The following is a 15,552-nucleotide window of genomic DNA, read 5'->3' on the forward strand; positions in this document are numbered from 1 at the left end:
GTTGAGGCGACTTCTGGAATCCGTCTTTTATTCAACTTGTATTACAGCTTTCCTTCACACTGCTGACAGGCAGCGTGAGAGGGATAGATAGAGAGAGACGCACCGCCACGTGGCAACCCGGAGCCCCGCTCCCGCGTGGCCCCCTTCCTCTGTTCGTTCCTGTTCTGACCACGTGTCGTTCGTCTCCACCCCTATTTAATACCCGGGTCACGTGGTACGTTTCCACAAATCCTGGTTAGCCTCCATGGAATATTCCAGGCTCCCTCGTAAGCTCCCGGGACCACGCCCCTGACTCATCTCCCCATTGGCTGTGGCCAAAGCCAGCAGAACCAATCCTCTACTTACAGTTGTCACCTTTCCATTACGTCAGGGCCACGCCCCTAGGCTTCCCCCCATTGGCTATAGACCAGGACCAGCAGAGCCAATCCTCATGACGAGTGGTGATACGTCAGTGAGCCGGATATATCCTCACATTACATCACCCCCCCCCCCCCCCGGTGTAAAAAGTCAGCCGTCTCGGCTGGGAAAAGGGTGACAAGCCGAATCCCATTAGGAAAAATTTTAGGGCGTCTTAGACGCATTAACAAGGTAAGGGGGGAGTAGGCGTCTACGCGCCGGGGAATTCAAAACATTTTACAACAGACATACATTAGGGCGCCCTTGTAGCGCAGTAACAACAGGGTGACAGACCGCAAGGCAATCAATATTAGCGAAACGGGAGAGATTTTGACCGCGTGCGCGACGCCGGAGGTGGTTGCCGTGGAGAAGAAGAAGAAGAATGTTCGGTTTCCGTTGTATCTGCGACAAGTCCCGTTGGAGGAGGGACGTCCGGGGTCGCGTCGTCACTCAAAACCTGTTCATCTGCGGGGGGTATAACACAGCCCCGCTGGGGATCAACGGACATACCAACGACGATGGCCATACTGGATGCGAACACTGGGGATTCCGAATGTCCACCATCCTCACAGGCCCCCGCCAAGGCTTGTACAGTTTAGGGGACGTGCCCACTGGCACCTGAGGGCAATGGAGCCATGCCATATCACCCACCGACCAGGGCATGTCAGTTAGCGATTGACGCGCATACCTCTCGTTCTTTGCCTGCATACGGGCCGTCGCACATCTGGCGGCTTCTCGCGCCTCCGTAACCCGTTTAAGCGAGTCCCGTACATGATCAGGCAAGGAAGGGGACGATTGTTTCCCCGCTGCACCCAGTTGCACATCAATCGGGGGTACATTCTCACGGCCATACATCAGGAAAAATGGCAAATATCCTGTGGACGCATGCGGTATGCCGCCAGGACGCCCGGTATGTGCAAGTCCCAATCGGTTTGTTTTTCACTCACCGTGTGACAAAGCATGGCCGAAAGGGTGCGGTTAAATCGATCCACCATGCCATCCGTTTGCGGATAGTAAGGGGAAGTGCGGATTTTCTTAGTACCCAGTGCAGAGCATACATCCTTGAGCAATTTGGAGGAGAAGTTACGTCCTTGATCCCTGAGCAGCCCTTCGGGTGCTCCTTTATCCATGACGTATCCATTCAAGAAAGCCTCGGTGATGGACGAGGCCGTTTGGTCAGGCAAAGGCCAGGACATAGGCCAGTGAGAAAAATATTCGACCCCGACCAAAAGGTATTTGTTTCCCCTAGCCGATGGAGGGGAATGGGCCCAGGATGTCCAGAGCAACTAGCTCATTAATACGGGACACCTCAATCGAACGTAGTGGCGGGACATAATTTTGACGAGGCGGTTTCCTCTTTGCACAATCATGGCATGACCGGATAAAGTTAGTGACATCTGTTGTCATGCCGGGCCAAAAGAAATCCTGCTGCATTACGGCCAACGTTTTCTGCACGCCGAGGTGCATCAGCTTGTCGGCGTGCAGAGCGCAGAGCAGGTCGTGGCAAAGGGATGTCGGCACAACCAGGCGTGAACGGTCAGACAATCCATCCGTACACATCAGTAATCCCGCCTGGCCCCGAAATATCTGCCATTTCTATCCCGCCAAATGAGATCTCGGTTTCCCGATCAGTTTCCACAGCGTAGCCAGAGAGGCTGAATAAAGGGCTGGTGATCCCGAGACACCAACGTCTGCGCCCCCACAAGCGCCATCGCTCGGGTCGCTTTATTCGCGGGCGTTAGCACGATACCCCACTCAGTGGCATCGCGAGCAAGCGGCTTGCGCAACCGGAGGGGCATGAGCATCTGTCCCCCTGGGGGAATCGTAACTGTATCGGTAACAAGCACCTGTACCGACGCACAGCCCTTGGCCGTGTCATCAGGCGAAAATAAGAACGCTATCCGTCATCCCGAAGGCAACTCCAGACACCCGTGGTCCGTCAAGATTTTGAGGGGCATTTTCCCAAGGAAGTCTGTCCCCAACAGACACGGCACCACCAGGGGATCAGAAACCAGGATGGTTCCCTGCAAAGAAATGCCGCCGATGGAAACCTCCACGACAATCTGTCCCAAAATTCCCAGCCAACCCCCGTTAGCCGCAAAATATGGAACCGGGATGGGACGTAACAGACAGCAATGGGCCGGCAATATATAAAAAATCAATTAGGAAATAATGGTGGCGGTGGCACCGGTGTCAATGAGGATTCGCACATCAATTCCCTGAATGGTACCGACGACCGTAGATGACCCGACGGCCGTGGCCACGACTCGACGGGCCAACTGCGATGACTGTGCGCGGCCGAAGGCCCAATTCTCACCCGACGCGGCGGAACCCCTGCGCGGCATGACAAGACGCAAAGGAGTAATGACCGTACATGGATCAACATGATCGAAAGATGGGTGAGGTGGGAACGAGAGCCGAATGTGTGGTGCATCGCAACTCGCCTGGGGACCCTTGGAAGCCGAAGGCGGGTGAGGAGACGAGGATGGCGGCCCAGGACATCCTCGACGTGGCGACCGGCACTCCACAGCGACGTGTCCCGCCCACCCGCAGTTGAAGCAGACGCCACGAGTAGAGCCCGATCAGGGAGGTAAACGTGGAGGACGGTCGCGCCTCTGGCCTCCGGCTCGGGCCACGAGGCCCGAGCATTTCTTCAACCTGAGGTGGGACTGGATACATCGCTCGATCACGAGGGAAGTCGGATCATCTTCCTCGGACGCGGGCAGGGCGACGTTCAGCTCCTTAGCCATCCCCAACAACTGGTACATCACCAGGAAGTCGACACCCATCGGCCCAATTTCGGGAATGCAGCCTAAGCAAGTGACAAGAGGGCGCTTCTGAAGGCAAGGGGCGACTCGGTTTCCCTCTGCCGTCATTCCACGAATCTGTTCCGGATAGTGGACGGCGGGTCGTAAATGGTGGCCATCTCCTTGAAGGCCGCCACCGGTGTGGAGCGCCGTGCAATCTTTGAAATACGTAATCGACCAGGATATGCGTTAATTGTGTGTTGACCGGCTCTCTGTGTTGTATTACATAACATTTCGATATTTTGCTAGGTTATTTAATTAGTGTGTTCTTTCTCCCTCTCTCCTAATGTTCAAGCCTGCGTACTTTACTACCTCCCTCTCTCTGCCTCCGCCCCCCTCTGTCTATTTAAGGCCACCCCACAGAGACGATCCCCCTTTCTGTACCTGTGTTACTCTCTCTATGTATCTTGGTGATATCTGTCTGCTTATATGTCTGTCTATAGTTTTCTGGTTAGATTTTTTGTTGGGAAAATGTCAAAACTGGGTGGTTTTTAACTTTTGCCGACAAAACTGGATCCCAAATGTCAAAACTGGGTGGTCTTGGAAAACGACAGGCAAAACAGGGTGGTGCTTTTTGATATGACAAAACTGGGTGATGTTCAATGTGGACAAATGTCAAAACTGGGTGAAGAAGGTGTACGATTTAATGTATCATTTTGTACACGTTTAGGTCCTTGCGTTATTCATCCATATGTCGCCACAGATTTAGAGCGTTCCAAATGATGTTTCTCGTGGCTCATGTTCCATACCTTGCACCACAAACTTCCCGTTTGCATACTGGCACAGTGTGCCAGCTCGCTTACTTGCCGTTTGTATACTGGCACAGTGTGCCAGCTCGCTACTACAGTAACACTTACTTGCCATATGTATACTGGCACAGTGTGCCAGCTTGCAACTACAGTAACACTTTCAGCTCGCGAACATACACGAACTTGCCATTTGTATACTGGTACAGTGTACCAGCTTGCATGCTACACCTACTACAGTAGAACAACGGTAGATAGTGTTTGCGTCGAGAAGTATGGTACTGCACACTTAGAACAAAACATGTTTGTTACATATATATAACTACTTCGACGGGCAAGAGCGCTTGTTGTGGCCCTTGGCGCGACAGAAGGAGCACCGCGTGAGGCCCAATGGGCCACCTTCGCCACGGTTGCGAATCCGACGCTTCTTCGGGCGGCCAGCCTTCTTCTGGCGAGGAGGTGGCATCATGGTGTTGTCGCGTTGCAGCTCCTCGGCAATGGGCAGCTCGATACCGGCAACCGAGGTCCATGTCGTGTTGATGGCAGAGACTTGGTAACACACCGCACATGCGTCGTAGAGCTCGGGCATCCGCCCAAACGCCATGAGGGCACGAATGTAGTGCCGACACGGCAAGCCCATCTGCTTCATGTACCCGCACGTGCACGACCGAGAGCTGAGATCGACTCGGCGCTTGGCAGAGGCGTAGGCGTCTGGATCCTTGACGTATGCACGCGTCGAGGTACTCTCGTAGACCTTGTACCTCGGGGCCAACGCCTGCTGAGCGTCGATGAGTCCTTGAGCGTACGGCGTAATGACACGCCCTTGAGCGGCCCACTTCTCGGCGTCGCTGCGGTGGGCAAAGGCCGTCGTCATCATGTCTTCCATGTGGTGCATGAGGAAGTGGAAGGGGTCCATCTCGCGAGCCGGCAGGGCCTCGCTGTTCGTGGACTCCACAAAGTTCGTCGTGCGCCAGCCGTACAATGGCGTCGTGTGCAGGTGCGGGTAGAGCGCCCACGTGTGGGGGTCGATCTTGTTGTAGTACGTGGCCGCCGCAGGCAGAGCTACGTCCAAGCAGCCCAAGGAGCTGCGGAACGCGGCCTCGGAGGCGCACCCTTGGGCATCGTAGATGATGCCTTGGAGGTCGGGCGTGAACGCGGAGCCGATGTTGTCCACGCCGTTGCAGATCAAATGCCGCGTGCAGTGGATGAGCATGAGGTCCTTCCAGTCGGAGGCTAGGATGCCCGTGCCACGATCGCAGAAGACCGGCGTGCCGTCGAGCACGATGTCGTTGGTCGTGCAGCAGTTGAGAAACCAGTCGTAGGCCGCTGCCGTCTCGGACGGCACCAGCGCCACGGCGAGAAGGACGTTGCGGTTGTTGCCGTCGCGCCCAACGAGAACGAGCATGGTTCCGTTGTAGGCGCGCGCCTTCATGTGCGACCCGTCGATGCCGACGACGCGTTGAAGACTTGGCTGCAACGAGCGTGCGATCGGGTTGCAGATGAACGCACCCCAGAAGATGCCCGCGTCTTCTCGCACACTGCAGGTCGTCGCGTTGAGCTTGCCGAACGTCTCCACCAGCGAGTTGATGAACTCGAAGCCTGCATGGGCCGCACTCTCGTTTGCCGCGATGCACGTGTCCTTGGCGCGGTACATCATCCGGGTCGGAACAATGACGCGAGCAACGTCGGCGACCTGGGCAATGACAGTCGGTGCGGAGGTACGGGGGTTGGCGCGAAAGGCCGAACGGGCTGTCGTGTTCGCCTCCACTTGGCGCTGCGTGATCTTGGTAGTGCCCGTGCAGCCGTGGTGATCCGTGCACAGCGCCGAGACGCGGAAGCCGCGTCGTTCCCCCGTGAGCTTCGTCAGCTTCACCTTGAAGGAACAAGGTGTTGAACTAGAGCAGACGATGGCAACGTGCCGTCCGCCGCTTCGCTTGAGGTCAAGGACCGCGCGCTTGCCTTGTTGCAAAGCAAAGTCTTGGATGCCGTGGATGGCCTCGCGGCGCGTGGTAAAAGTCTTCTTGGGGTGGAGGGTTGCCATTCGAATGTGAGCCGCTCCTCCACCTGTTTCGTGAAAAATGCTTGTGAAAAATCACGTTTCTACGTCTACTTTCAATTTTTCACGAGACAATATGTCTATTTTCATTGCCAGCAATTTGATTTTTCACACAATATTTCCGCCAATCACCGTAACGGTGGGCCAAAGGATTGACCAATCAACGAGATGCGCATTCGTTGGTTTGTTCCGCACCATTGGGACCATGGTCAGGAGCGTCAAGCAGGCTGGTCCATCTCCCAAGGACGTCGCCTTTGTCTCTGTGCTTGGTCGTTTGGCGGGCTATGGTCGAATGCATGGCAAATTTAAGGGTGTACAGTAGCGCGTAGCATCAACCAACAATCCAAAAGTTTGGTATTGACGCGAGTCACTAGTCTAGGTCATCACGCAAGGTGGCAGTGCGCCCGCCTGGTCGCAAGCCCGCCCCGAGCTCACTTCCGAGTCCGAGCCGTAGCTTGAAATGTTGGTCGTTGGGGTGCTGGCACACTGTGCCAGCGTACAAATATCAAGTGTGTGTAGTTATATGGTGCTGGCACACTGTGCCAGCATACTAATACCAAGTGTTTAGATGAATGGGGTGCTGGCACAGTGTGCCAGTATACAAATACCAAGTGTTTGGATGAATGGGGTGCTGGCACACTGTGCTAGTATACAATTATCAAGTGTATTTGACAAATGTCAAAACTGGGTGCACCCTGAGTGTCCAAAACTCAAGTTTTTGGCCACCCAGGGTGCACCCAGTTTTGACATTTGGGATCCAGTTTTGTCGGCAAAAGTTAAAAACCACCCAGTTTTGACATTTTCCCATTTTTTGTTGCTATTTCATTTATACCTGATGATGATTGCTTGTGTTGCAATCGAAACGTCGTATGCTATTATTTAATTTATTATTTTATCTTTATACGTGACTTTACCGAAAAAACCAAAGAATAATTCCTGCAGTCACGAAAGCTCCAAAATTAAGATTGACGTCATGTGTGTGTAGACCCGCGGGATAGTGATGCTCTCTCGCATAGTGACGTCACACGTGTGCGTGTGTGTGTGTACACAGTAGTGACACTACAATTGTATCTATTTAAACAAAAAAATGTTAAAGCAACGTATTATGCATACAAATATTAAAGGAGCACCCCACTGTTTTATGTTTAGTTACAAATGTCGAAAAATATTCTGATCAGCTGGTGACGGCTGAATTTATTTTTTTCACTTTTCAGTGCACTTTAAAATAAAACCGTTGTTTAAAAAAACTTTTGTATAGTTTTCTAAAACTACAACTTAGGTAGTTTTTAAATGGTCTCCCATCAATTTCTCTATCCGGTTTGCAAGGCTTAGATATGCAAAACTTTTGAAAATCCATTTGGCAGTGGCATTTCTTGAGAGCCCATTGAACCCAATTGCAATGAAAGTTAGGCCGAGGAATGCGACATTTGATTTTGCCAATGCGATAACAGGCAGGCCTCGACTTACGAATGCCCGCCTTACGAATGCCCGCACTTTCGAACCAGCTTCCATGAAATATATATTTTTTACAGTCACTTGCAAACGGAACCGCATAACTATTTTGTTCAGCGAGATGTCACCCTCACGCGGGAAATGTGTGTGTGCGCGCGTGGTGCTGCCCACCCAGCCCCTCGTGTGCCAAGTGCCGGCCTTCAAAGGTGCTCGCTAACAGCACTTGCTCCAACGGCCTGTTTAGGCTATATGGGGGATCTTTGTGTCTGTGTGTGTGGAGCGGTGGTGCAATGGTTAGCGCGCTGCGCTTCCAACCCGGCGACCGCAGTTGGATTCCTGCTCACGGCCAGCACCAGTGACGATTATCTGAATGGGTCCTGGGCCTCCCCTAAGTCGACTCCGCCTCAAATGAGCACCTGGTGCAGTGTGTAAAGATCGCCACTTGCACAGTCAAATGTGGCCGGGCGTGGTGCTGCCGACTCACCCTCTCGTGTGCCACAGTGATGGCCTTCAAAGGTGCTGCTCGCGAACAGCACTTGCCACCAACAGTCTGTTAAGGCTCCACGTGGGTCTTCTTTGCGTGCGCGTGCCCCGCGCGCGCGTGTCCCATTGTGGGTGCTGCATTGCGCCCATTCCGACGAGCAAGCCAGCATCAGGACTCGAGGAAAGTGAAAATGTTACTTTATCTTCTTGGTTCTTTCGGTAAAGTCACGTAGAAGGGAAGTAATAAAATAATAAAATAAAACATAATAAAATAATATAATAATATAATAAAATAATATAATAATAATATAATGTTACTTTATTTCATGTTTTATTTACATACGGTATTTAACCGTAGCACATTCATCACTCACCGTATGGACATTTAAATACAAAACATTCACAAAAGTTTTAGGATCGATACATTGTTATTATTGGAGGAGGGCTTGCCTATTGCTCAAAGCTATGTGTCTATATACCCATTTAAAAACGATTAGCATGAAACATTTTGGCAAATGTAATCCCCATCAGACCCCCACGGTGTCGTCTCCAACTCGTATTATATACTCCATCTCTCTGGCCTCTTTATTTGCTATGCTAGAAGGTCCTTTGCCCGAAACGTCGCCTGTTAAACAGTTTTCTCTCTTAATGCCCCTCCAGGTGTGGGCGTGGAGATTGAACCTCGTGGAGGGAGGGTGGCGAAGGGGGCGGGGAGCCGAGGGGGAGAGGAGGGGCGAAGGGAGGGGGAGGGGCGAAGGGAGGGGGAGGGGCGAAGGGAGGGGGAGGGGCGAAGGGAGGGGGAGGGGCGAAGGGAGGGGGAGGGGCGAAGGGGCGGGGGAGCCGAGGAGGCGGGGTAGTCGACTTGGGGCCCTTCGTGGCGCCATGGCGGCTTCCAGGGCCATGTGGGAGAGTGGCGATCCCGGGCCCCGCGCCGCGCTGGGTGAGGCGAGGCCGCTGGGGACCAGGAGATACGAGACCACGCGGGTCTTGCTGCGGGCTCCGTGTTCGCCGAGTCGCGGCTGTAATCGCGGGGCCTTGTTCCCAACCCGTGCTAAGAAGGGAACCCGCGTTTACGGGGGGGGGCGGGGAGCTTCAGAGGCGCCCAGCCCGCTCAAAAGTAACGCGGCCAGCAGCTTGGGGAGGAGGAGGAGGCGGCGGGCAGGGGTTGTTGTTTGTTGCTCGCGCTCCTCAGCCCAGAATGAGCGGCGGTGGAGGTCGCGAGGCCGGGCAGATGGACGAGGAGGGCGACACTCGTAGCCGCACGGCAGCGGAGGCCCCCCCCCCCATTCCGTTAGCTGGCCTCAGGTCCATCTCGTGGCAGAGGTTATTTTGTCTTTAGTGTGTGCGGTTTTAAACAACGGGGCAAGTGTGGCCGTCTGTATGTGCGCACGTTTAACTTTTGCACCGTACGTAAACCGACCGCGCTGAACGCTTCTCGCCCCGTTGAACGCTTCGCTCGTCCTCGAGGTTGAACCCCCTCCACCTTCCACCCACCTGCCCCCTCCCATCCGCTCCACCTGCCCCCTCTCACCCTCTCCACCTTCCCCCTCCACCTTCCCCCTCTCACTCCCTCCACCTGCCCCCTCCCATCCCGTCCACCTTCCCCCTTTCACCCCCTCCACCTTGCCCCCTCCACCTTCCCCCTTTCACCCCCTCCACCTTCCCCCTCCACCTTCCCCCTCTCACCCTCTCCACCTTGCCCCCTCCACCTTCCCCCTTTCACCCCCTCCACCTTCCCCCTCCACCTTCCCCCTCTCACCCTCTCCACCTTGCCCCCTCCACCTTCCCCCTCTCACTCCCTCCACCTGCCCCCTCCCATCCCGTCCACCTTCCCCCTTTCACCCCCTCCACCCTCCCCCTCCACCTTCCCCCTCTCACCCCCTCCACCTTCCCCCTCTCACCCTCTCCACCTTGCCCCCTCCACCTTCCCCCTTTCACCCCCTCCACCTTCTCCCTCTCACTCCCTCCACCTGCCCCCTCTCACCCCCTCCACCTGCCCCCTCCCATCCCGTCCACCTTCCCCCTCCACCTTCCCCCTCCAGTGCAGTTCGCCAATGGAGAACCGGCGAGCGCGGGAGGCATCGGCCTCTCCGTGTTCACGAGCACGGAGCGGGAGCACCCGCGTAAGAAGCACCGCGCCATCGTGGTGAGGAGGAGACACGCAGCCCATCTCGCCCCCACCACCTCTCTCTCTTAACTTGGGAGCCACACGGGTATTATTTCATCTGACTATATTTTTCACCCGGAAAACCCTCCGAGATGGAACGTATGTCACGTTGAATTTCTCTCGCACCATTCGTAGCCAAACGTGCTAATCGGAGGAACATCGAATTTGCGAGAGTTTCAACCAGGCGAGGTTTCGGATTGGCTATTGACCCATTTTTTACCAAACAGATCACATGCAAATATTTCAGATTTATAACCAATGCCACGTTATATATATACAATGAACCGACAAGCCCAGTCCCAACACACGACTAAATTGCATGAATGATCGAATGGTGCACACTGCTCTTTCACGTAGATTGTAGAATGCTGTCCAGCTGTAACAGTTGCAAATGTACGTTTTTAATAAGGTGAGACTGAAAAAAGAATAGGCGTTACCCTTTACGGCAGTAATAAAGGTTTCGGGTTGGTAATAAAGGTGTTAAGATATTCAAACAGCAGATGGTAAGCTTTTACAAGGCTTCAAGTCTCCACTAAACCTTTTTTTTTTCAGATTTTTTGATACTGGGTAAAAATTGTTCCATAAGGTGAGGCTAATGGCATAAGTCAGTGAGTCTGGGAGATTGCTGCATGCTGATTTATGTGTGTATGTTGAGCTTCTTTCGCACCGTACGTAGCCAACCGTACTAATCTGAGGTGCGGGGGAAAGACAATAAGTTGTGGGTTTGAGTGTGAGTGTGCATGTTTGGGTCACTACTGTAGAGACGGTTAGAGAAATATGGGTCACTCGCGTTCTTTGACCGACCCTCATTTGTGTTGCAGGTGGCACAAGCGGAGCATCTGTACTACGTGGGACAAAACTTTGGCGTGAATACGTCACGGTGCAACAGCCTGTGTAGGTGAGGCGGAGCCTGGAAGCATGACTTGTGTACACGTGTAAATACCGCTTAAGTGCCCATAGCCGGCCGGGAAGTATTTACGTAGTGGAGCTAGACCTGTACACAACTTTAAATCCGCTGACGTTGAGTCCAACTGTGCTGGGCACTTCAAAGGGTACAAAGAAAGGAGTGTGGTGGATGGCTGTGCCTCTGCTGTGGCAGGTACTACGTGGGCGTGCTGGACAAGAAGGATGGCAAGATGAGGGTGTACAACGCGCAGCACTTCGTGATGCAACCCAATATCCAAGGTGATGCCGCCAAGCCCCCGACTCGCCCACTGCAGACCACGGCACCTTCATCGCATTGGCTCACAAACCAAACCCAAATGAGACTTGTAGCCCTATGAGCAGCCAATAATATGTGTGACCAATGTTGCCAACAGGAGAGAAAGAATACGAGCCAAAGAAGAAATCAGAAGGCTCATATAGAGATAAGGTGATGGCATGCACCTGAATCCACATTGCACTTGCATTGTCGGTTGTTGGGTTTGTGTGGTCATACGCGATGACTGATGAACATGTGTATGGTGATGTATGATGACTGTTGTATGGATGTTGAACTTCTTTTGCACCATAAGTAGCCAACTGTGCTAATCGGAGGTGCATTAACATGTTGGTGCATCAACCTGTTGTGTGTGCGTGATAACTTGTACGTTTGTGTGCGGTGCTGGGTGATGACGTATGTGTGTGGTTCGTTCTTTCGTGCAGGTTGACGCTTTGATCGAGGCGTTTGGGAGTCACAAGCAGAAGCGTGCGCTCTCAGCGCGTCGCATGAACCAGGTGGGCGGTGAGAGCCTTCAGAAGGCCGTCTCCACCGTGGCTCAGCAAATCATCGACACCCGTGGCTCCGAGTGTGAGTGCGCTCGCTCGCGTACAAACGACCATGTTCTTCTCCACGCTTGTGAATATGCCACTCTCATGTGTCGCAATCTGTAAGGTTTAATAATAATCTCAACAATATCTGCATCAACCTTTCGTCTGTTTTGACCACTAAGAGTCTGAGGCGATCAGATTGCGGATTATGAATATTGTACAAAATTATTCCAGTACACGGTGTGTGTATGTATGTATGCATTGTGTGTGAATGTGGGCTCTCTTGTACGTGCACGCACATGTGTGCAGTCCTGACACGTGAAGTGCAGCGGGTGGAGGCATTCGAGCAATCGCCCTACCTTCCACCGTGCAACCCCAAAGCCACCTCTCCGGACGAGGCCTACAAACTCAATGACAGTATCCTCTGTGTCGCCGGCTGGGGCTGTAAGGTCAGGGGTGACGGTTTAAGGTCAGTGTAACAGTGAATGTGGGTCCCCATGTCTCAATTTTTTTTCCTGAGGTATTTCTATCAGTCATCACAGAGACCGAACTTGAGGCAGCGGAGGAAGCGAGCTCCAAATACTTGGAGCTAATGAAGTCTGGCATGACATTCGTCGCACAAGACCCCACGTGCGTATGGTACCGACAGAGGGAGCGTGATCATAATGCCTCGGCTAAACGCTGCACTGCCTCTCCTTCACCTCGGTGGAGAATGCCTGCTGCATAGAGACTGTGCATGACGGGCTGTTGGTTGTGCATCAAGAGAGCGGTGTGTGTGTGCGCCCACTCGCAGGTTGAGTGCAATTGCTGTGGGGGCGATACGAGTCACGCCTAATGATGCCTCTATCCGCAAATTACGGGCTGGACTCGTGTGGTATCTGGACACCTTGGTCCACTTGTTCCATCTGAAGAAGAAGAAGTTCTCCTCCAGAGGTATTGTGGCATTTTGCATATTCGCAGCTATAGCACTTTATCTGCATGCACAGTGCCTCGGTCATAATGTGCTGTCGGTACAGTTTTGAGTGGAGAACACCGGTGTTGCTTGTCATTCAGATACTCTGGGTGACCACATGCCGCCTCTGCTGAGGACCAAGATCCTTGAGTGCTTCACAACGGTCTCCTTCGACAATGGCAGGTCAGAGTAGAATCCATTTGGCGGCCTCCACACAGTGGTGCCGATGTTTCTGGTGGTGCGCATGTGACGTCGTGCTTCGGTCATGTCCGGTTGTGCAGGGTGCAGAATGCCATGACCCCAGCGCTACGGGACAAGATCATTGCGTACGTGCTGGTGCTGGCGCTGCACCTCAACTCGTTCTCAATCAACCTCTCGCTACTGCAGAAGGACTTCAAGGTCAGCGAGAAAAAGTAAGTGATGGGGTCTGGAGCTCTGCACATTTGATGTCATCCAGATGGGTTTAAGTTGTAACACTAACTGCAATGCTTTTCTTTTGATCCTAATTGGCTCAAAATCGCTGATTGCAAGTTAAATTGACGGCTTGAGAGCTTTTTTGAGCGCCTTCATCAGTATGGCCAGGAGAGTCGTGTGTTTGTGTTTTGAAATCCTGTTAGAGGTTATTCTATATTTTCTATGCAGCATTCTAATGGCCATGATTTCAGAGTTGGGTATGAGCTGGCCTTGGGTCATGTCAGCATGCACATGTGGCTAAAGCAAGCAGCAACGAAATTGTCGGCCACTACAATAGCACAATGGTCAAACCTGACGGCCACCCGCAGAGGTCACCCTCTCGGGACAGATGTCGCGATCATCGACTCATCTGTGTCATGCTCAATCGCACTTGACTTCGTTTGTGTCATGACTGCTCTCACAACCATGCCACCTGTTTTGCTCTGCCCTGTTCAGGATCCTGGAGGTGGCGCGTGCTCTGGGATTGAAGATCAAACAAACCCGAGCAACGAGCTCCACCACGGACCTCAAGTCCCGCATAGCTGAGTTGGCTGTACCCCTCACCATGCCCGTTGCCTCTCACGAGCGCAAGCGCAAAAGATAGGAACCCACCTGCCTGGTGTCACCGACACATCACATATGCATGCATGAGCGCTAGTTCTGCACAGAGGGGGAAACCAAGCGATGGCTTAATCCGATCCTCCAGTGCATCAATTCAACTCTGGGAGGAGAGAGCCACTCACGAGAGACTTAGGTAGTACGACTATTTCGCAGAGGGCAGGAGCAAGGAGTATGGTTCGAGACTTCACTGTAACGTTATTTTTTTTCTAATAAAGTTTTGAATTTGCACAATGGCTGCTGAGTGATATTATTTGAGGCAAGTATTGTCATTTGGACCATGAAGTGTGTTCAGAATTAGACTGACAGGAAGTGAAACACATAGGTTAGAGAACACGCACAAGTTGGAAAGTTGGCTTGGGAAGGACATGTCGGTGGAAGGGATGGTGGCTTGTGGTCGAGGCTGCTAACAGAGTGGCAGTCAAGGGAGTAAACATGCTCACGAGTGTCCACATAAGAGATGGAGTGGTTCGATCAGTTAATGTGCACGTGCTGGTGCATTGTTGCTTCACCCGGAGACCCGAATTTTATTCTTGCTCACGACTAACACCAGTGACAAATATCTGAATTGGTTCTAGGCCTCCCCTAGGTAGACTCGGCCTCAAATGAGTACTTGGTGCAATGTGTAAACATTGCCACTCGGGAGACAAAGGCGGCCTCCCACTTATGTGCCGTTCCGGCCTTAATAGGTGCTCGCCAACCGCAGCCTGTGAAGGCTCCACGGGCGATCTTTGTAATGCATCCAGATGACGTCACGCGAGATTGTGCTGAGGTGGGAGGGGTTAATGTCGTCATAGACGCGGGGGTGTGGAAGAGAGGAGTGCTGCATTGACGTCACGCGAGATTGGGGCGGTGTGCGAAGGGCTTCATGACCTCACGAGACGAAGGTGGACAGGCGAAGAGTGATGACGTCACCCAAAACTGCTGAGTTGCAGTAGAGGGATTGTGACGTCACGACATTGAGGTGAGGAAAGAGTGGCGTCACGAGACGGGGGTGAAGAGGGGTTGATGTCACTCCACTGGACATCTGAGAAATGTGACGTCACATCAAAATACGCAACTTGTTCTACTTAATTAAATCGACTTTTTAATAAATGTTTTATCCTACATCAGAGTGCAGCGCCACATTAAATACGCACGACAATGACAATAGTTTAAAGCGATTTGAAGCATGTTTTATTTTGGGGGGGGGGGCAGAGCTTTGTGACGTCATATTTGAGGCGGGGTCTGACTTTGTGACGCCGTGTGACGAGTGGGGGGGTCAAAAATCGTTCAAAATCGCGTGACGTCATTTATGAACGGCCCCTTAGCTCAAAATGATTCCTCCAGTCGAAAGAGAGATTCTGCCGATCATCTAGGAAAAGGAACTTCCCTTGCACTGGGGGTTCCAGTTCAACGCGAAATTATAAAATGTAACTCAAAATAATCATGAGCATCGTAGAGAAATAATGTTGTGTATAAATAATAAATATTACGATTTTGAGTGACGTCGAGACGCGGGAGTGGTGAGGAGAGGGGGGCTGGTTATGACGCTACGCGAGGACAGGGGGTTGATGACGTGAGGCGGGATTTGGACCACGCGGGGAGAGGGGTGATGACGTCACGCGACACTGGTGAGTTGCAGAAGGGCGACATTGGGGTGAGGTTAAGGAGAGCAGTGATAACATAACGCG

General features: G+C 52.8%; 1 protein-coding gene across 1 annotated transcript; it reads left to right on the forward strand.

The window, feature by feature from the left end:
• The first annotated feature begins 8,756 nt into the window (after positions 1 to 8,756).
• On the forward strand, positions 8,757 to 14,113 carry POLR1E (RNA polymerase I subunit E). Its single transcript, XM_061552667.1, has 12 exons — positions 8,757 to 8,880; positions 9,983 to 10,086; positions 10,929 to 11,005; positions 11,207 to 11,292; positions 11,427 to 11,479; positions 11,752 to 11,896; positions 12,166 to 12,273; positions 12,390 to 12,486; positions 12,650 to 12,789; positions 12,910 to 12,991; positions 13,090 to 13,221; positions 13,718 to 14,113. Exons 1-12 carry the CDS (start codon positions 8,823 to 8,825, stop codon positions 13,863 to 13,865), a joined length of 1,230 nt encoding a protein of 409 aa, XP_061408651.1. The 5' UTR covers positions 8,757 to 8,822; the 3' UTR covers positions 13,866 to 14,113.
• Positions 14,114 to 15,552: the final 1,439 nt, after the last annotated feature.

Source organism: Lethenteron reissneri, chromosome 17 (assembly GCF_015708825.2).
Source record: "Lethenteron reissneri isolate LAM-NWPU_2019-01 chromosome 17, ASM1570882v1, whole genome shotgun sequence".
NCBI lineage: Eukaryota > Metazoa > Chordata > Hyperoartia > Petromyzontiformes > Petromyzontidae > Lethenteron > Lethenteron reissneri.